Source organism: Chionomys nivalis, chromosome 16 (assembly GCF_950005125.1).
Source record: "Chionomys nivalis chromosome 16, mChiNiv1.1, whole genome shotgun sequence".
Lineage (NCBI taxonomy): Eukaryota > Metazoa > Chordata > Mammalia > Rodentia > Cricetidae > Chionomys > Chionomys nivalis.
This window is the reverse complement of record NC_080101.1, coordinates 12,173,840-12,195,748: the sequence shown is the minus strand read 5'-3', so window position 1 is coordinate 12,195,748 and position 21,909 is coordinate 12,173,840. Positions and strand designations below refer to the sequence as shown.

General features: G+C 45.3%; 1 protein-coding gene and 1 pseudogene across 4 annotated transcripts in view; one reads left to right on the top strand and one right to left on the bottom strand.

Annotated features, from left to right (window-relative positions):
• The window catches only part of Rgs20 (regulator of G protein signaling 20), a 73,112-nt gene that overhangs the window by 1,714 nt on the left and 49,489 nt on the right, over positions 1-21,909 (top strand). Inside the window, exon 2 of one of the 4 annotated variants that reach the window (XM_057790602.1) lies at positions 16,478-16,789. In XM_057790602.1, coding sequence (XP_057646585.1) covers positions 16,478-16,789 — 312 coding nt within the window. Of the gene's footprint in view, positions 1-16,438; positions 16,790-17,918; positions 18,231-18,842; positions 18,935-21,909 lie in introns of those variants that run through there. The other 3 variants (XM_057790600.1, XM_057790603.1, XM_057790604.1) reach the window with 3 other exon arrangements.
• LOC130888228 (60 kDa heat shock protein, mitochondrial-like) lies at positions 347-16,157 on the bottom strand (annotated as a pseudogene).

Sequence of the window (21,909 nt, the reverse complement as noted above, 5' to 3'; positions counted from 1 at the left end):
CCCAGACCTATGCCTAGCCCCAATTTTGTGTGGTTTTATGTCTGTCTTCTTTTTCCTTTATTTAATAACCCACCAACTAGGCGTTTTTCATTAGCAAGTATCAAAAAATAAACAACATTCAAAAGAGATTCCTAAAAATTGAATGATTCCTAAAACTTGAATGATACTCTGAAAAAGTAAACAACAACAAGCGTGTGTGTGTGCCTCAATTTGTGCTAACAGAGATTGGTTATAGGACTCACTTGATAAAAAAGCCAGCAAATGTTCAGAGTTTTTATATAAATGGTGTGGCATTTGCATAATGTATGCATATCCTCCAGTATATTTTAACTCATATCTAGATTACTTATAATACCTAAAATAATAAAAATACTGTTCAAAGAGGAATTATACTGAATTATTTAGAAATAATAAGAAAAAATACACATGTTAAGGATAGATGTAATTTTCAACTGCAGCTTTGTCACCTTTGCACTGGAAAGTATGACATTGTCTTTGGTGACAATCTCTCCAACTTTTCTCAGTCCTGAGTTTGAGCATTGTTAAGATTAAGCCTCAATCCCTCTTCTTCAAAGACAGCACCACCAGTAATAACAGCCGTATCTTCAAGCAGGTTCTTCCTATTATCCCCAACCCCAGGAGCTTTGGCTGCTACAACCTAAAGACCAGTTTTCAGACTGTTCAAAGCCACTGTGCTTAGAGCTTCTGCAGCAGCATCTTTAACAAAGGCTTCTGATAAACACTCGCCAGGTTCAATGGACTGGACACTAGAACATTTCTTTTCTTTCAACAGAACATGGGCATCTTGGAATTCACACTTTTACCTCTCGAATCCTCTACCAAACTTTAGTCCTTCAATAATTTCTAATTCATCATTCAGATTTTTTTTTCTTTTTTGGTTTTTTGAGACAGGGTTTCTCTGTGGTTTTGGAGCCTGTCATGGAACTAGCTCTTGTAGACCAGGCTGGTCTCGAACTCACAGAGATCCGCCTGTCTCTGCCTCCCGAGTGCTGGGATTAAAGGCGTGCGCCACCACCGTCCCGCCCATTCAGATTTTTTTATACTTTCCTGTGATGACGCCCTTTCTTCCAACATTAGAAATGATGCTTCGAATATCTTTGTCTCCATTTGCAGAAATCATAACAACTTGAACAGTTTCTTCAAAAATTGTCACAGGTTCAGACTATTCTTTTTTTTTTTTTTTTAAGTTCAGAAATGACAGCGTCAATAGCCAATACCACACCTCTTCTGCTCTCCACTGGACTAGCTAGCACCTTTGCTGATCTTCTCAACCTCCTCCTTGGCAACAGAACAGGCCAAAACAGCAACAGTAGTGACAGCCTCTTCATTTGTGTTATTGGCAACACCTTGAGCAAGTTTAAGGCCAGTATTTTTGTATCTAGCTTTTAAATCAATTGTCTTTGCAACAGTGACTCCATCTTTTATTACTTTGGTACTACTCCCCCAACTCTGTTCAATAATCACTGTTCTTCCCTATGGGTAACAGCTACAGCAAGGGCTGAAAGGTCTACACCTTGAAGCACAAAGGCTCAGGCATCTGCAACAAATTTTACATCTTTGGCATAGGGCCAAGTGAGGTGGGGAGGCACTGCCCAGGACACTGATTTCATCTGGAAAAAGATGGTTGGTAGTGGAAGTGTTTCTCTGGGGCTGCAACAGGAGTGCAGAAGGCTGTCAGTGGGGGGTGAGATCAGGAAACAGTTTGATACAAGTCTTACAGATCTCAAGGCAAGCCGAAGGATGAGAAGCTAATTCCCAAAGATCATACTGTATGATTCCACTTAGATACAATCCTTGGACTAAAATAATAGAGATGGAGAACAGATTAATTGTTGCTCAAGATTAGAGATGAGGGGGCTGTAGAGATGGCTCAGCGGTTAAGAGCATTGCCTGCTCTTCCAAAGGTCCTGAGTTCAATTCCCAGCAACCACATGGTGGCTCACAACCATCTGTAATGAGGTCTGGTGCTCTCTTCTGGCACCAGAATATTGTATACATAATAAATAAATATTTAAAAAAAAAAGATTAGAGAGGAAGGCAAAGTGGTGAGTATAGCTAGAAAAAGTGGAGAATGGCTTAGTGGGGGCCTTGCAGTGATACATCTTGATTTTCTTGACTGGTCCACAAATCTAGCATGTGATAAAATCTCACATAGCTCCATGTACACATTCCCAAACACACAAGTGTATGTGATACATGAGGAATCTGAGTGGCCACTATGAACTGTGCTAATGTTGATCTCCTGGTTTTGATATTGAACTGAAGTTATGCAATCTTCTTAGAGCTAAATTGAATGCACATTGCAATTTCCTGCAAATTTATACTGATTTCAGAACAAAAGGTTTAAGAAAATCTGGCAGACAGGTTAGACTGATGTTATCGACATGCTAATTGCTTACATTTATTATCGTGGCTTTTCTGGTTGTTCCATCCATTTGCATCCTTGCCCAACTTCATTAAGTCAGTAGATTGAGCCTGTCAGACCAGGTTTAGAAGTTAAAAAACAAGTTTGGAAATACTGTTGGTTACATACGGGATATCAAAAGTCAGATGAGCGGTGACATGAATCTGGGTTTTCTGACTGATTTCAGTGCTAAAGTGATGTTGCCAAAAGCAATTTAGAAAGTAGACTGCAGACTGGGAAGATGGGTCAACCAGTAAAAGTGCCTGATGTGAAACCTTGTATTTGAATTCCCAGCATACACATAAAAGCTGAACGTGGTTCCATGTAATCTCATCATTAGGTGATAGAAATGGGCAGATTCCAGGAACTCACTGGGCAGCCAGCCTGTCTGAAATAGATGAGCTGCTTGTTCTGTAATAGTCCCTGTCTCAGGGGAATGAAGTAGACAACAACTGATGACCTCCTCACATGTGGAGGGGTTCCGTACAGGAGCAGGAACAACTCAAACACAGCAGCATCACCAGAAGCCCACTCAGGCACGAGTGACAACTCGTGAAATCTGGACCTCTTCCCTTTTACTGCAGGACTTTCAGGCAGCTGAACAGGTTGGAGGGTGTCTCCCTCGGGTAGCTTAGCTGGTCTGAGCATCTCCTTTGCAGCCCTTGATGTTTGTATATCCTTAAGGAGGGAGGGCTTTTGTATGTCTGGTAAATTTCAGGTATTTCCTAAGACTTCTGAGTTTTTTCTTCCAGAATCTCGATGAGGCTTCCTTTAGAATTCCCAGCATCCTGTCCTTTTATCTTCCTCCTCTTCCTCTTTCTTTTTAAACAGTGTCTTACTGTGTAGTCCTTGTTGTACTGATACTCACTGTGTAGACAAGGCTGACCGTGAACTCATAGAAATTTGTCTGCTTCTGCCTCCCAAGTACTGTAATCAAAGGTGTGGGGTACCATGCCTGGCCAATTGCCAAGACCCTAGAGCCTCAGAGGAAAATGCTAACTAACTGTAAAGCCAGCACTTGGTGGAGGTGCAAGCCGTAATTCAAGACCTCCCTTGGCTACATAACAAATTCAAGACCCTGTCTCAAAAGAGAACTGGTAAACTGAAATCTTGTGCTTTGGAATACAGAATTCTCAATGAATCTTTCTGAACCATGAATTGATTATAAATTTTCTAACATGGCACTATTTTACCACAAAATGAGTTCTCCCTCAAATGGTGTATGGACATAAACTCTCCTATGCCTTTCTTCATTAGGGTTTTTACTTCCTTTCATGACAAAGAGTAGAAATGGGAGGCCAGATACATCCTGGGTCAGCAGTTTTCCAAGGCAGGAGACATGAGAAGGGCAGACATCATTGCAGCCAGTCTGGTGAGACCTCAGTATCTGAATATAAATTCAGACATGCATGTCTACTGTGTGTGTATTCTGGCCTGGTAATAAATATGGCCAAGGATGAGACAAGAGAGCTGTTTCTTTTTTTTTTGTTTGTTTGTTTTGTTTTGTTTTTTGTTTTTTGAGACAGGAACTAGCTCTGTAGACCAGGCTGGTCTTGAACTCACAGAGATCCGCCTGCTTCTGCCTCCCGAGTGCTGGGATTAAAGGCGTGCGCCACCATCACCCGGCAAGAGAGCTGTTTCTTCAGCATAACTTTTACCTCATCCCAATGCAAATACCTTTCCAGAACTGTGGTCCAAAATGCTCTCTTCTTCCAGCCCTCTGTGATTGCTTGATCTGAGTGTTAAAACCTCAAGCAGTGAGGGTGCTGGAGAGATGGCTCAGTGGTTAAGAGCATTGGCTGTTCTTCCAGAGGTCCTGAGTTCAATTCTCAGCAACCACATCGTGGCTCACAGTCATCTGTAATGAGGTCTGGCACCCTCTTCTGGTGTGGGGCATACATGGAGGCAAAATGTTGTATACGTAATAAATAAATGAATCTTTAAAGGAAAAAATTCAACAGAAAAATGAATTTCAAGGACTCCAAGAGCAGCTGCTAAAACGCAGTGCTTTGTGGAAGGAAAATTTGAAGGAAGGAAGACAGGAAAAATGCCTTAGTCAGAAAGTGATCATCCTGGTGGCATCCAGGATCTTCCCATCAATGTGTTCTGAAGGCAATGTTACTCCATCCTTCTTCCGGACAAGCGACAAATTAACTGAGCCCAAAGCTGTGTCTTTTCTTTCTCAACGTTCTCTGAAAATAACTTCATAGCAGTTAACTTAGCTCTTCTGGCATTCTTGAAAGGCTCACTTTGAGTTTCCTTGGAATTCTGTCTGCCATATTTGTCCTGCGTGGGTTCAAGCAGTCCGGGACTTAGTGTGAAATCCTTCCAGTTGAGGCAGACATGGATGTACTCAACAGGCTGTAGACCCAGGAGTTTGAGTTTTGTTACAGAGCATGATGACTACAGTTAAAACTCCTAAATTGTTTATTGCAAGGACACTAGAGAGTTTTGAACATCCTCTATCCCCCCAAAATCACAAGTAGGTGAGATGAAGCATGTTAATAAACCTGACGATTTAATCATTTAACATGTGTTCGTTCATACATAAAAACATCATACTGCACCTCATAATTACACAAAATTTACTATTTTAAGTAAGAACAAAATAGAAAACAGAGTTTTAAGGATAAAACAAATTAAACAAAAAAAGCCAAATAATACTTTAGCTTGTCACAGAAAGTCTTGGTTATATCTCTGAGACTTTTGTTCCACAGCTATCTGGACAATGCTTTAAGTTGATGAGGTATTTAATAGTCAATATCTTTGCACTGATATAGTCTAATAGTCTAATAATCTAATAGTCAATATCTTTGCACTGATATAGTCTCATAGTCCAATAATCTAATAGTCAATGTCTTTGCAGTGATAAATGAAAAAAGTGATCCTTTTAAAGGAGAATGGCAAATGATCACCTTCTCAATGCCTCATAAAATGTTCATAGAGTTTAGTGAATGATTTTGTCATGAACCCCAAAGAGACTTCCCCTTTACCGGCAAACAGGAGGTGCCAGATGTTAATTCTTCAAGGTAGCTTCTGCTGTGGTTTGGATGTGTTCCCCAACCACATGTTAGAGGTTTGATCCCTAGGTGACACTGTTGGGGCACAGGGCTTAGCAGGAAGTGATTGGTCATAAAGGTGTAGCCGGCACAATTAACGTCCTTGTCCCAGGAATGAGTTAATTGTCCCAGCAGAGGTTTGCTACAGCAGCACCTGTGGCTCTCGTCCACCCTCTCTTGTTAACTTTCCACATTTACCATGATACAGCCCAGCCCAGCAGATGTCCTTGAATTTACTAGTCACTGAGATCAGGAGCCAAATAAACTTCCTTTTGTAATCTAGCCCATAGTACTTTGTGTTAGCGGCAGAAATGTAGTAAATGGGAACCCATCTCAGGCAACCCATCTGTGCCTGCGAGGGAGGCTACAGTAACAATCAAGACCTAAGATATCACAGGAAGGTGGGTCCCATGGCTTCACTAAGTGTATTCCATGATCAGAGCTAGGCCCATGGTCAATCTAACTGCAGAATAGGCTGGGAATGTGGAAAAGCCCAAGGTGCCAGTAAACATTAATAATACAACACAAACATGTACCACACCCTCCAATGAAACCATAATCTGAGCATCTATAAATCATATTTGAATTCTGATTGGGACACCAGGATGGTTAATCTTCACCATCAGCTGGACTGGACTTAGGATCACCACGGAGGCAGACCTTTGTGTCTGCCTGAGGGCATTTCCAGGAAGGACTAACCAATTGTGAGTGATACCAACCTGTGGCTGAGTTGCCAAACACACACACACATTTTAAAAAGAAAAAGGAAAAGGAAAAATCCAGGTGAGTGCCAGCATGCTCCTTTCTCTGTGTCCTGACCCACTCAGATATAAGCAAGCAACCTCCTGCCTGTCCTTGCTGTCCCGGCTAGGGGAGGCTTCCACCATGCCTTCTCCACTGTAACAGACAACAATCATAAAACCATGAACCTAAACAAAAAGCCTGGAAATACAGTTCAGTGGTAGAGGACTTGTCTAGAGGTCTTTAAGGTCGATCTTACAATAAAATCAGTTCAAACACTGTACAGTATTTCTGTTTATATATTGTACAATGTATTTCTGTACAGTATCACACAGAAAACTGAACAGTGTGATGTAGATAAATTTGTACTGGGAATTTCATGAATAACTCATATAGTTACAGAGAAGCCCTTTTTTTTCATTCTGTGAATAAATATAATTCAGATCAAACTTAAGCCACTCAGGAATTTGTTTTCAAAACTTTCACATGATAGTTCATTTTGGGGGAGTAGTGAGTCTGGCTCTATAATAAATAGCCCAGATTGGCCTCAAATTCCCTATGTCACTGACAAGAACCTTGAACTCCTGACCTCCTGCCTCTATTTCTCAAGTGCTGGGATGCCAGATACATGTCATATTCTAGCTACAGGATGATTTTTATAGCAACTTTATTAAAATGACTGAAAAGGAATTTTTAAGTTAGTAAATATGTCATCAAATCTTACATACAATGGAACTCAAATCATAGACAGTATCATTTTTTAATATTTATTTATTTATTCTGTCTGTATGTCTGCAGTCCAGAAGAGAGAACCAGACTTCAATACAGATGGTTGTGAGCCACCATGTGGTTGCTGGGAATTGAACTCAGGACCTTTGGAAGGGCAGGCAATGCTCTTAACCACTGAGCCATCTCTCCAGCTCCCAGTATCATTTTTTAATTTGGCATTGCTTATATAGAAAATGATGCTTTTCCACAGAATATATTTTTCTCACATGATTCTGAATTTGCAACAATAAAAATTTCCAGGATTCATTTTCAAGTGACAGATCAATCTAAGGATATTGATTCAAAATAAAACTGCAAATGAGTTAAAACCATAGGTATAGAATCTAGAAATATTTTTTTAACTACCTGTTTAAAATGCATACGAATGGCAAGGCACGGTGGTGCACACCTTCAATATTGCCACTTGGGAGGGAGAGATAGGTGGCCTATACAGCAAGTTTCAGATCAGTGAGTTTTCTAAAAAAACAAAAGAGTTCGTATGACTAGGAGAGAAAAATAATCAGCCAGGACACAAGAGGCTGATGGCTCTGGGCCTGAGGTCTTGAGCGTGTGGGAGGTCTCAAAAGACAACCTGACACCAGAAAGACTTCAACTGCTCCACCCCCAAGTTCTCACATCAGATCCCCAGGAGGGAAAAACTGGTCCAGGGCAGTGGTTTCTAGACCCGGGTCAATTATTCCTGCCCATTGCCATGTATTTTGAAAACCTTAAGATTGTTTTGCTCATATCACACCAAGTCCTGGCTTGGATGTTTGGTTTCTTGTATTTTGATTCTGTTGTTCATAAGTTTTATAATCATAACTAAAAGAAAAATTCACGTCTTCATTGTCCACCCTGTATTGGGCAAAGAATGTGTGGGTGGGTCCTTCCAAATAGGGTCTAGAGTCATAGACCACTTACTGCGTATAGGACATGGATGGATTATGGGGGTTTTCTGTAAGCTTTTCTCTTCTCTTATGAAAGGTCAGGTTGATCCAGCAGGATACCTGAACACGCAGGAACACACATTCATGAACAGCAACTTGGAGTTTGGAGCTCTTTTTAGCCCTTCCTCAGAACCATACTCTATTCTACTTCAAATCTCAGCCACACTTCCGGAAGTGAGGGAAGTCGCTAGCAAACACTGATCCTTTCTTCCAAGCAATGCCTTATTTCACTGGTCATTCTTTTCTTAACTATTTGATATATCGTCATGGTCTTTGCACTTTATGGATAATGTCTGTCACTGATTTCTTCTGTTGATTACAGAGAAATTCCGTTGGTGATTCTGTGGCTCCCATCTTCTTTCCTAGGTCCTTATTTTCTAAGCAGTCTTGGCCAAAAGCCAAGTTACAACTCTGCCTGGCTCGTCCATCAGAAATGCAATCACAACGGGAATTAAAAGTGAACGCTTTTGGATGTTAGGAAATTGGGGGTGGAGCAGAGACCTCACCACATTTTGAAATTCCTTCTCCCACAGTTAAGATCCAACCTGAGTCGCTGCTTCTTGGCACTGGTTTTGCATGTCATACCAGTGCAACAATGGCTCTCACCTTTTTTCTAAAGCAAGGGGAAAAAGAACACCAAATGGTGACTACTGAGAGAAGTTCAAGTGTTGTATGAGTCCCAGCTAGTAAGACCCAAAGCTTGACTGTCACTCACGGAAGTTTGATTACTTGACAACTCCTTTTTATTAAGCACCTAAAAAGTTGTGTAATAAGCATCCTTTTAATACAAACTGAAAAAAAGAAGTAAGACTACATAGAAAATAATGTCTTTGGAAGTGCAAGGACTGGGTTTTTTATAATGAGATCTAGGTTGGGTTTCATTCTCTGAGCCTTGGTTTTATCATCTATAAAAAGTAAGGCAAACAATTTAAAAAATTTTTAAGTTACTTTGCTTATATCACACCGAGTCCTAGCTTGAATGTTTGGTTTCCTGTATTTTGATCCTGTTGTTCATGAGTTTTATAATCATAACTAAAAGAAAAATTTACGAGCCGGGCAGTGGTGGCACACGCCTTTAATCCCAGCACTCGGGAGGCAGAGGCAGGCGGATCTCTGGGAGTTCGAGGCCAGCCTGGTCTACAAGAGCTAGTTCCAGGACGGGCACCAAAGCTACAGAGAAACCCTGTCTCGAAAAACTAAAAAAAAAAAAAAAAAAAAAGAAAAGAAAAATTTACATCTTCCTGTCTATCCTGTATTTGACAAAGAATGTGTGGGTGGGTTAAAAAAATTAAATTAAAAAAATTAACACAAACACCCACATATACATTTAATATGTTGCTTTGAAAAAGGATCAAATGAGATAAGCATGCCAAAATGTTGGAGTTGGGGAGTGGCTCACTTGCATAATGCTTGCCTAGCATGCCCCTGGCCCTGGATTAAATCCCCAGCAGTGGAGGAGTCAGGATCTGAACAAGTTTAAAGACACAGAGTCTTCAAATGTTCTCAGAGAACCTGCACCTGTGTGTCCAGGGTCCATGAAGTCCTGGGAGCCTCTGGAAGCCAATATGCTTGGTTTGTAGACAGTTTCTTTCCAGAAGCAGCTGACTTCGTTATCTCCTACACGTGGCGCTCATGCTTACTAGGCACGTAGTAAGAATCAAATCAATGCTGACTGATCAATACATTAGTAGACAAAAAATTGTTTCTCTGCTTCATTCCTACCATAATGTGCAGTTTTGTTATTTCTTGACTTCTTCAAATTAAAACTGTTTTTAAAAATCTTCTTTCAAACACTCATGTGCCCTAAAAAAAAAGTTGATGTTAGTTATGAATCCTGAATAGCTCTTGAAATGTATCATTTCAAAAACACTGTCAACCTCCAACTTCCCTAAGAAAAAGAACCCTTTAAAATGCTAAGCAAAGCGGTCTAATTCAGTCACTCAAAGAAATCAACGACTGCTTACAATTTTTTTTCAGCAGCCAGGCCAGAAAAGGAAGAAAAGCAGAGAATAACAGGCCTCTGCATGGCAAAGTAAGGCTTCAGAGAGCTCACTACATTAGACACTGCTGGAAAAAGCTACAAAGCCCAGACAGCCCTGCAGAGCCCTCCCGCAAATTGTCCACTTGGAACACACAGTGTCTTCACTTGTTCTTGCCATTTTGTTTGTTGATTTTCTGGATCTACCAGCATGAAATTGTGAGATCCAGCAGGTGCTCCCTTTGGCATCAGGCCTTTTCTGAATACCCATTATGATAAACCTCTTACCTATGAGGCTTTCCTGTACAACTGGGACAGTGTTTATCCCAGTCTCTGATATGCTGACATTGAAGAAGAGATAAAATACAATGCTTTAAAATTAATCTACTAAAGGATTCAAGCCTATAATCCAAGCCCACTTGATGCTGAGGCAGAAGTCAATTAGTGTGATGCCAATCTGGGCTCCGTGGTGAGATGGCTCACATGTGCTGATTCTAAATAAGAAGCTTCACTGTTAGCCTTTCCCTTTTCCTTGCCCCCTCGTGTGTGTGTGTGTGTGTGTGTGTGTGTATGCCCTCCTTTAGTCATTCTTTCAACACTATTTATTATATATTTTCTATATTGTTTTCCTGAAGGGCTTGGAATTCGACATGAGTAAGAAAGAACGTGGGCATCCTTCTTGAAGGTTTGGTGAGTTAGAGGATAGGAAGAATTATGTAGAATAAACCTGGTAAGTGGATCGTTTAGAAGATGTTAGATTTATTTAAAAAGCAATAGGAAGTTGCTAAAAAAAAGTTGAAAGGAAGCAAATGACAGGATCCAATTGTGTTGTATTGAGTATTTGTTAATTGAACTTAGAGGTGTTATGATATGGAGTGTGTGTGCGTGTGTGTGTGTGTGTGTTTAATACTAGCGTTTAGAGGGCTGAGGCTGCAGGGTTGTAAGGATGAGGTTAACCTAGGCTATGTATGGAGACCTTGTATTTCAGTCAGTGTTCTGATGCTATGAAGAGACACCATGACCACAGCAACTCTTATAAAGGAAAGGGTTTAGTTGGGACTGACTTACAGTTTGAGCAGTTAGGTCATTATCATCATGGTAGGAGGCACAGAGGCAGGAACTGAGAGTTCTACATTTGTATCCACAGGCAGCAGGAAAAGAGAGATACTGGGACTAGCTTGGGCTTTTAAAACCTCAGAGGGGCCGGGCGGTGGTGGCGCACGCCTTTAATCCCAGCACTTGGGAGGCAGAGGCAGGCGGATCTCTGGGAGTTCGAGGCCAACCTGGCAGCCTGGTCTACAAGAGCTAGTTCCAGGACAGGCACCAAAGCTACAGAGAAACCCTGTCTCGAAAAACCAAAAAAAAAAAAAAAAAAAAAAAAAAAAAACATCAGAGGCAGCTGGGTGGTGGTGGCGCACGCCTTTAATCCCAGCACTCAGGAGGCAGAGGCAGGCGGATCTTTGTGAGTTTGAGGCCAACCTGTTCTACAAGAGCTAGTTCCAGGACAGGCTTCAAAGCTACAGAGAAACCTTGTCTCGAAAAACAAAACAAAACAAACAAACAAACAAAAAAAAGAATTTAAAAGCTCAGAGGCCACCCCCAGTGACATATTTCCTCCAACAGAGTCATACCTCTTAATCCTTTTAAATAGTGCCACTCCATACGCACTGAAATATATGACCATATGGGGACTATCCTTATTCAAAAAAAATGTAGCAAAAGTGTAGTAGAATGAAACACCCTTCTACCCTTTCTACCCATGCCCTGCTTCTGTGTCTCTTTCAGATAGTTCTTTCTACTTGTCTATGCTATAATCTACCTTCCAGCAAATACTAAGAGGAGAATTATACTAGGCAGTGTGTATCTTACAAACACTCTGAATAGTGACAACATTCATCAATGTGAGAGAACCTGGGAGAGTGAAAACTCAGGGACAGAATGAGCGTCAACCTGCTGTGCCCTCCCTTTGTCCCTGGTGGACCGGAAGCTCATGCCTGGAAGAGTTTGTTTGTTCCCTTGCTTGTTTGGACTCAGGCTTGGTGCATCCTGGCCAGTGCTCTGCCATTGAGCTCTCTCTCCACCCCCTTGCAGTCTGGAAGTGATTCCATTCATTGCAGTGAAATAGAAGCAACACACCATTTGCAGGATTAGCCATTTTAGCTAAATGAGTCCATGGCGTTAGCTTTATTTATCATGTTTTACACCTATTACCATTACCTACTTCTAAAATTTTTTCTTTCCAAACAAACAATAACTTCACTCTCCCTTCTCTTCAGTCCCTAGCAACCTCTGCTCTAATTTCTTTTCTAAATTTGCCTGTTCTTGGTACCTCCTATGAACGGATTCTTGTAATATTTGTCTTCCTGTATCTGGCTTCTTTCACTTAGCATAAAATGTTCAAGATTCATCCACGCTATAGCATATTTAGAAATCCTGTGCCCTATCTGGCTGAGGGATTTTTAATTTCTTTCACTGACTATGTATTGAACCCTTTACTGAGGGGCAAGCTCTGTTTTGGGTACTATCAAGACAGAGATAAACACAAGAGAGAAGATTCTTACTAACTTCTCTCATATGTACTTACACATATACATGTGAATATATGTGAGGGCTGTATGTTTTGGAAAGATTTAAGCTTCAGGAAGTTGAGAACACTGACAAGCCTAAAGTCTGAAACAAGACAACAGCTTGCAAATTCCAATGAGAACTGATGCCAGTCTGCAGGACAGGACAAGCAGGCTGGAAACTCAGCCAGGGTTTCCGTGTTGCAATCTGGAGGTCAAATTCCTTCTGAGGGAGAATCTGTCCTAGGCCTAATCTGAGCTCTAGCATTTTGCTAAGAGTCTCTGGCATTGCTTGGGTTGTAGACACATCACCCTAAAATCTGTCTCCATGTCTATACAGCATCTCCCTACGTGCAAGGGTGGGCCCACATCCTCCCTTTTTATAAAGAGACCACTCAGCAGAATACAGCCATCCTCCTCCGGCATGACCTCACCTTGACTAATAACATTTGCAATGACTCTGCTTCCAAGCAAGGTCCTGAGGTGCTCGGGGTCCAAATTTCAAGATATAAACTGGGAAGGATCACACCAGCTGGTAGCACAGAGCAATCTGTGAATATGAAGAGCTATTTAAAAGTGAGTTTAAAACACTGACAACCAGGAGACTGGAGGTAAGGCTTGTGGTAGGGCACCTGTGTAGCATGTAATGTACCTGTGTTCAATTTCCAGCATCCAGGAGGTGGGCTGGTGGGGGGGGGGGCGGTCAGGCAGACTGCTGAAGGTCTCTTCTGAGATAGCTTTCCTCAGACCGAATTTTGTGACTGTATCAATACTCTGTGGCCCTCTCTGTCCATGCTGTTGGGGCCTAGAGATCACTACCATGCACACCTACCGTCTTACACTCGGGGTCCCAGCCAGGTTTCCAGAGCAGGAGGTTTAAGACCAGAATTGTCTAAGGAACCCAAATGGTGTCTCCAGATGAGCAAACGAGAGCAAACTTTGTTTCTCTGGGATCTTTTAGGACTCTTATTCTGCCTGAACACTTCCACAGCTCCTTCAAAAGAGTCTCTGTGTTGAAGCAGAAGACCAGAGCAAAATGCTTAATGAGGCATACCCAGGGAAGGAGCTTGAGAGAGACTGGAGAAGACCGGCTGGGAATAGGGGAGGATAAGAGAGGGTCGAATTTTCACAAACACTATGACACCAAACGCTGGGGTCTACAAAAGGCGTTAAGCTTTTTCAGGCCCATTGGAGGCAGTCCAAACAGTCTCGGAAGTGTGCCAAGCGCTGGCAGCGTTTTGACTGCATTCTAACTTTCCCCCGTGAGAGGGCGTGGACGAGTAGCCATGGTTGAGGCTGGGCACCGTCCAGGTGTAGGTCGCTGGGAAGAAGCCAATCCCGTTTTAACTTTCTAGCTCCAGCCAACTGCTGGCGTCCTGCACAGGTTGGCGAAGGGTCTGGGACTGCCCTGGGACTCAGGAACCAGGAGCGACCCAGGTCCATGGTCCAGGTAGCTGCGCCCATAAGAACTGCCCAGGTCCGGCCCCTTAGGGCATCTAAGTGTGTTGGCATGCGTTGAACAACCCACTGCCACCAACACACACACACACACACGAGAGAGAGAGACAGAGAGAGACAGAGACAGAGAGACAGAGACAGAGAGACAGAGACAGAGAGACAGAGACAGGGATACGTTCACTGCCCCCTCTCAAGGCAAGGCGATCCTCGGTCTCTGGATGGGGTGGCAAGTCTGAGTTTTCCAAATGGCTAACTTACCCTGCACAAGTGACTTACCCTGGCATTTCTCCACAAATCTCCAGTACTCATAGCTCCATTCGCAAAAGAAGTGCACCATGGCAGAAGGCAGGTGAGGGGGCCTGTGAACCTGGAGATCGAAAATTGTAGGATGACCCCATTCCCCCCAAGAAATGGTCGTGAAGGAAAGCGACACTCACTGAGTGTACTTACGCGGAAATGTAAACCCAGATCAATTCTTCCCTGCGCATACAAACAACAGAGACAAATCAGCCTTGGCTGGGCGGCTTCCCAGAAAAGGCCTCATGAATGAGAATGGGTTGCTAGGTTTCCCTGCCTCCACCCCACATCCCCAGACAATCCCTTCCCACAGGGCTTCCACCGACAAAAGAAAACAGGCTGGCCGGGTGACTACCACTCCGGGAACCAAGCCAGGGCCGAGAGTGCCCGCGGCCGCTCCCGCCTTCAGGACCCTGGAGAGCGCCTGCGCCTGGCCCCTGGGACCTGAGCCCAGCTGTCCCTGGCGCTCTCCCCACCCGAGCCTCAACACACTGTCACTTTTATTCGTTGCTCCCGACTCTACTTTCGTTTTTCTTGGCAACACTACTTTTTTTTTTCACAGACAGATTGAAATGTTTTTGTGTTTTTCTTGAGGGAAGTGTTTGCATTGGCAGAGTTAGGTTCCGGTTTGTAACTACACTAAATGTTAGGACTTGAGTAGCTAAGAAAGACTTAAAGATGCAAGCCTAAAGCAAGTGGCCTTCAAACAACACTAAGGCACAGGGTGGCACTTACCTGTAATCTTCGAACCCAGGAATCTGAGGTCAAAAAATGGAAAATTTAAGACCTTGCAAGGCATTGTCTCAACAAAACAAACAAGCAAGCAAACAAGCCACAACATTTTTTAAAAGGTAATAAAAATTTTTGAGAAATAGTTCTTTTTGGCAATCCTACTGTATATATTCTCTTCTTCCCCCTCCTCCTTCCCCTCCACTTTCCCCTCCTCCTTCCTCTCCCATCCTCCCTTCTCTCCCCTTGACCCTCCTCTTCTTTGAGAAAGATTCCCAGGTTCTCACGTAGTTTACACTGACCTCAGATTGACTAAGTTGAGGATGAGTTTGCCTCCACTAACCTCCCCACCTCCTCAGTGCTGGGATTCCTGACATAGGGGCAGTTTTGCTATGCTGAACTAGGGCTAAGTAAGCAACCTACCAAGTGAGCTGCATCCCCAGCCTTAGCTGCTGTGCATCTTCATTCTCCTAAGGCAAGAATAGTTAAAGTTTAAAGATTCTTTAAAACAAACAAACAAGGTCTCTCTGTACTCTCCACACAATCCTGGCTGTCATGAAACTCACTTAAATAGACCAGGCTGGCTTTGAACTCACAGATTTGCCTGTCCAAGTGCTGGGATTAAAATCATGAGCCACCATCCCCAGCTAATAGAACTTTTTAAAGACTAACTTCATTCTTTCATTTTCACAAAAGAAGTAGATAAACTCTACAGTTCCCTTCCCACAGTTGGGGGTTGTTAGTGGAGAGGTTATTTCTAGGACCCTGTGCTCCTGACTACTACACTAAGCATGCCCACGAATGACATTTTTTTAACTACCCACGGGGTAGTCACTCTCTTAAAGTCTCCTAGAAACATGCAGAAAGCGGAAGAAGTCTGAAGATGGAGTTCAGAAAAGAATTCTGCTGTAGGAAGGCTTATAAAACCCTGGTCTCCTCCGCTCCAGTGAACGCTAAGGTCAAGTGGGCCAGTCCCTTCTCCCCACAGCCCAGTGTAGGTTGGCATTCATCAGCCACCTGCATCTCCCATTCACGACTCACTTAAAAGCTACCCCAGTAGGACATGGTAATTAAGTGAGTGCCTAGTCACTACCTCAAATGCATAGTGGTTTGTCGGATAAGGACAGGGCGAGAAAGGAAGAAGTGCAAAAATGAATAGATGTGAACACACACCTTACACAGACACGCCATGTTGAACGTGCATACAGATCCCCAAGGCGGGGTTAGGGACAGAAATTTTGCATTTTTGTGGAGCAACTGGGTATTGGGTATTGGCAACAGCGGCTCATCCAGGGACCACAACCTTGAACAGCATCGTTTTAGGAAAGAAGTGAAGGGAGAGTCTAACCTCGCTCTTTTCCTTTGGCTTTCACCGACCTTCTCCTACAACCCCAAAGTAAAGTCTCAAAATACTTCAGCAAGAGGTCTCACGTGTGTGACAAGACCCTAATGATTTGCTGGGTTTGTTTCTCTCGTTCCCCCACACCCTTCCCGCCGTCCGTCCTGCTCAGCTCCCAGACTCTCCAGCCTTCCGGACGCTGCTCCACCACTTTTCTAGCCTGCCCTGCAGCTTCACGCGATTCTTCTCGACTCTTCTGCGGCGACCCCCTCCCGCGACTGGCCCGCGGCGCTGGGACTGCTCCCCGCAGCTTCCCTGGCCGGCCGCCTGGCTCTCTCCAGTGCCCCACCGCCTCCAGCTCCTACTCGCGGCCTCAATGGCACTTCCAGGTCGACCTCCGAGGGGTAGTCGTCTGAAACTGGCAAATCTAAACCCAGAGCCCAGAGAAGAGGACGCCTGCAGTGGGAAGAGTTCGCCGGAGTCTGTGAGTATTGGGGACTCCACCAAACCTATCCTCGGCCTCCCGCGGCCCCAGCCTTTCCCGCTCATTCTAAGTCCGACTGACCCAACCCAGTCGGCACAAGGCTGGGCACACTGGGCTCCCGGACACTCCCACATCCTCGGAAGCTTCTAGAAGCTTCTTTCTCCGAAGCCATTCATTCCCGCTTTACGTTTCCTAGAAGCGAGAGCCTCCGAGGATCTTTTCCAACTGCGGTTGCAGCTCTGAGCCTCACAGAGCATCCCAGCACGTTGCCACCGCCCGCAGCTGAGTTGGCGCTCCCACTCCTCTGCCTCTGCGGGAGAGGGAGGAAATGACGTGACGTTATTTTTGTGTCAGGTCACTTTGCTGCCACAGTTTAGCCCTCCGAGCTCAGGCGCATTGCCCCAGGGGCCCACCCCAAGGTTTACTACTCCCCGAGCCGCGGCGACCCGGGCGCTGGGAGTCCACAGAGCTAGGCTCCAGGTGGCGCGGCCGCACGGGGCTCCCCTTGCTCCACTTCTGAGTCCTGAGGGAAAGGGGGGCTGTCGAGGGACTGCGTGGGACCGGAGTCCAGGCTTAGGTTTTCCTGCACAATATCTTGCCATTCCAGTCTTCGGGTGGGGCCATCCGAGTCTGGCTGACCCAGACCAGGTGGGACCACCGGGGGGGGGGGGGGGAGAGAGAGAGAGAGAGAGAGAGAGAGAGGCGGAGAGGGAGGGAGAGAGAGGAAAAAGAGGGAGAGGGGGAGAGGGGAAGAGAGGGAGAGAGAGAGAGAGAGAGAGAGAGAGAGAGAGAGAGAGAGGCGCTCGGGCAGCGGTGACAGTGGCATCTTCAGGAATCGTCTTGCAGAGGCGGGCAGGTCACAGGCGCGACCCAGGGTACAGAACGTCGGCTCCTCTCGCACTCCTCCACCCCTTCCCTGCGCTGCCCCCCCCTCCCCAAGCCTCTCTTCATTCACAGGGTCCCAGCACTCATTCACTCTGCATAGGCCCGCGCAAGCTAAGGCCAGGGAATAAAGGGAAGGGGCTTTGAAGGAATCCTCAAAACTCTCTCCGTGCCGCACCACTCTTCCGTGCTACCGGAAGAGAGGAGCCTAGGTCGGGCGGGAATCCTCTAGCTCGCGTTTGGGACTAAAAGTTCCGGCAGCCTCCGAGTGTTGCGCGCTGCCGCCGGTAGGAGGCGAGCCCGGGAAAGCCCAGCCCTAGGAAAGCCTGTGTGGAGGCGGAAAGGAGGGAAGAGGAGAAAGAAAGAAGAGCTCGGCAGCTTAGACTGGGAGACGCAGGAAAGGGCGGGAGGCAGGGAGGCAGGGAGCCAGCGCTCGCGGAGTAGCAACTGCGCTCACAAGTGTTAGAAAACTAAGGCACACTCTGGACGCATGCGCACGGTCAACGGAGACCAGAGGGCCAGAGCTTCCCCTCCAGCTAGTCCTGTGGAGCCTAGCTTGGTAAGAACCCGGCGTCCTCTCCTTCCCAGACTCTCCCCGGAAGCCCTGGACCCAGCAGTGGGAGGAAACCCGAGGGTGGGCTCGTTCGAGGGACTTGGGGCGCCATTCCCTTCTTGCACGGTGGTGGAAGCCCTAGCGAGTCCTCTCCCCCTGAGTTAGTCAATGGTTGTCAAAAGTGGGTTGTGGGTTAGAGGAATGGCAATGTCTGAAGGAGGGCTCGAACCATCGTGAACAATTATTATCCGATGGTCCCGGGTCTGAGACTCAGTGCCGGACGAGAATGTCATTAAGGTCTAAAGTGCATACTGGCCATGCCAAGCACTTTGGGAAAACCCAAGTACTCTCACTGAGTTGGGGGAAGGATGCGCCCGGGGCGAGCAGCTTGAGCTCAGGTGGGAAGGAGGTGGCACTCCGGGAACTCACCACCTCCCTTTCGGAGAAGCGCAACCCAGGCGAGCAGGCAGAGCTGGGTGCGAAGTGGGCGCTCAGACCGCACCCCGAGCGCTGGAGTCTGCATGCACCTTGCTGCAGAGCAGACACAACAGTTGCTTAAGAGACAGGCGCTGGGGGCTTTTCCTTAGCAGCCCGCCCTGGCCGCTAGATTCTCCACACTCGGAGGGGGCGTTCCCGACATTGGAATCCACAGGGACGCCCAGGCTGCGGCGACTGGAGGTACGGGTGGGAAGCCGAGAGGCTGCGAGGAGGTGAGCAATGGGGAGTTGGGTCTTTGTACGCCGGTGCCCTGGGCCTTGGGAGCACTAGGTTGGCAGACAGCTCCTTCGGAGGTCTGGGTGCGTGTGGCTATCCTCATTCACTGCTTCAGAGGAGTAGGTAAAGGAGAGGCCTCGGAAAAGGCGGAGCGCGGGGGCGGGTGGATCTTCAGGGAGAGGTTTGACTGTGCTTCAGGATTTCCACACACAGGGAGTGGGCGACCGGAGGTGGGTGTTGGGGAGGGGGTGTGCGGGCACTGCGATCTACCCACTCCACGCGGATCTGGAGGTGGGGCCCTGAGAGAGGCGGCTCTCTTGGGCTGGAATGTTCCGGAGCTTCCCGAATTCTGCAAGAAACCAAGGGAACTTGGGCGAGAGGAGCTAGCGACACACACACGCAGCCCAGCAGTTGGTGGACACGGGGTGAAGCATGTTTTGGACCGAACTGAGATTCCGGAGCGAGCATCTCTGCCTCTGCGCCCCCGGGCGGTGAACAGAGCCAGGGCGCATAGAAGGTGGCCGTGCAGGGTTTCTGTCCTGAAGGAGAGTGAGGGAAAGGAAATCTCTGTTCCTTTCCAGAGACTTTGGTGAAGGCTTATCACTGTCCTTGGCTTTCCGACTTCACAACCACGGAACTATCCGGCTGGGCTTAGCGCCCAGTCGCCACAGCAGTCAGTGCTCTCGATGCTGGCGATAGCCCCTCACCCACTAGGTTATTGGGCTGCAAATAACTCCGGAAATGTGGGCGGTGAGGAGCTCCAGCGTCAATCACTTCTCACCACCACCTCTGCTTGGTCAGTCCCTACCCTTCCTCAGAGGCGCAGGTGACTAGGCTCCCAAAAGGCTCCCTTTGATTTGCTTCTGTTACCAAGTGAAGGTCCATATTCACTGAACTGCCTGACTTCTTCAAGGACAATTTGCTAAAATGACACTTACTTTTAAGTGCTTTAGAACCGTTCTAATACACACTATTTACAGATTTTGTTTATAGTTGCCCCAAACCTAGTTTTTATACGATTTCATCCCGTTTATCTTCTGTGTGTTGATCTGCATCTTTTGTTACCTTAATCAGCAAAGTTTAAGACATGAAGAGCTCTTCCTGCAGTCTATTGTCTGTGCTCTCAAATTCCAACCAAGCTGTGTGACTTTAAAGAGGTTACTTCATCTCTCTGTGCTTTAGTTTGTCATCTGTAAAAGAGGGAGTGGCCTACCTCTGATGAATTAATACAATACATTTTCCAGGCTCATGCTATGCAAAAACTGTTCCTAGGACTGGAGAGATGATTCATAGGTTAAGAGAATGTGCAGTTCATATAGTGGTCTTAAATTCAGCTCCCAGCACCCGTGCGGGCTGCTCCCAACAACCTGTAACCCTAGTTCTAGGGGATCTAGTACCCTCTGCTTACCTCAGCAGGCCCTGGGCACAGTTGTGGTGTACCCACATACATAGTCATAAAATGAAAAAGAAAATTTTTTAAAAAGCTATTCATACTGTTACTATATTGATGCAACATTGGCTTAGTGGAGTGCAAGACTCTAAAGACATATGAACATATGGGTATGCCTGTATCACTAGCCCCATCTCTCCGAGGCTAAGGAAGAAAAATAGAAGCTTTGATAGCAAGTGGGCTACATATTGTCATTCAGAAAGAGAGAAAGAGAGAAAGAAAGAAAGCAAGAACATAAAGAACAGGAACAGGATGCTTTTTACTCTATAAAGAGTATGTTCACACACTGAAATGGGAGTTCCTTGTCAAAACCAGGAAGCAGTAAATGTTTTCTCTCGACATCTAAATTTAAATACAATTCTTTTCTCTATCACATGGACCCTTTCGTTATGAATAATTATGAGATATTTGCATATAAATGTCAAATAGCATTTTAAAAGAAGTTTAATCTTTTAAAAAAAAGAGTTGGATTTGGTGAAATGTTCGAGCAGATAAAGATACTTACTATACAAGTCCAAGGACCTGAGTTTAAACCCAGGAACCCAAGAACACACGTAAGGTGACTGCACAAATGTGTCCTCTGACCTCCATGCACACGGGCCATGTCTTGAGCCCATACACTACATACAAAAAAAAATCCAAGCCGGGCGGTGGTGGCGCACGCCTTTAATCCCAGCACTCGGGAGGCAGAGGCAGGTGAATCTCTGTGAGTTCGAGACCAGCCTGGTCTACAAGAGCTAGTTCCAGGACAGGCTCCAAAACCACAGAGAAACCCTGTCTCGAAAAACCAAAAAAAAAAAAAAAAAAAAAAAAAAAAAAAAAAAAAAAAAAAAAAATCCAATAACAATAAATAAATATTTTAAAGAGTTGGATTTATGGGGGCCAACCATATCTCAGTTGGTAGAGTACTTGCCTAAATGCACAAAGCCCTGTGTTCCAACCCCAGCACCAAGTAAACCCAGTGGTATCCATGTAGGTAGTCCCAGCTCATTGGAGATATGGGCAGGAAGATCAGAAGTTCAGGTCATTATCAACTACATAGCAAGTTCAAACCCACCTTAGACTGCATGAGACCTTGCCTCCAACAAACAGAAAAATAATTCACTTTGTTAGACAAGTACACATTTAGAAATTATACAGTAAATCATGGTATTTACAAAACATCCAATATTGTCTCTGAAATTAGGCACTTAGCCTTTTTTTTTTTTTTTTTTTTTTTGGTTTTTCGAGACAGGGTTTCTCTGTGGTTTTGGAGCCTGTCCCGGAACTAGCTCTTGTAGACCAGGCTGGCCTCGAACTCCCAGAGATCCGCCTGCCTCTGCCTCCCGAGTGCTGGGATTAAAGGCATGCGCCAACACCGCCCGGCGCACTTAGCCTTTTTTAAAAATATTTTTCTTTGTGGTTTTTGTCCTTTTTTAAAAGATTTATTTATTGTGTATACAGTATTCTGTCTGTGTGTATGCCTGCAGGCAAGAAGAGGGCACCAGACCCCATACGGATGGTTGTGAGCCACCATGTGGT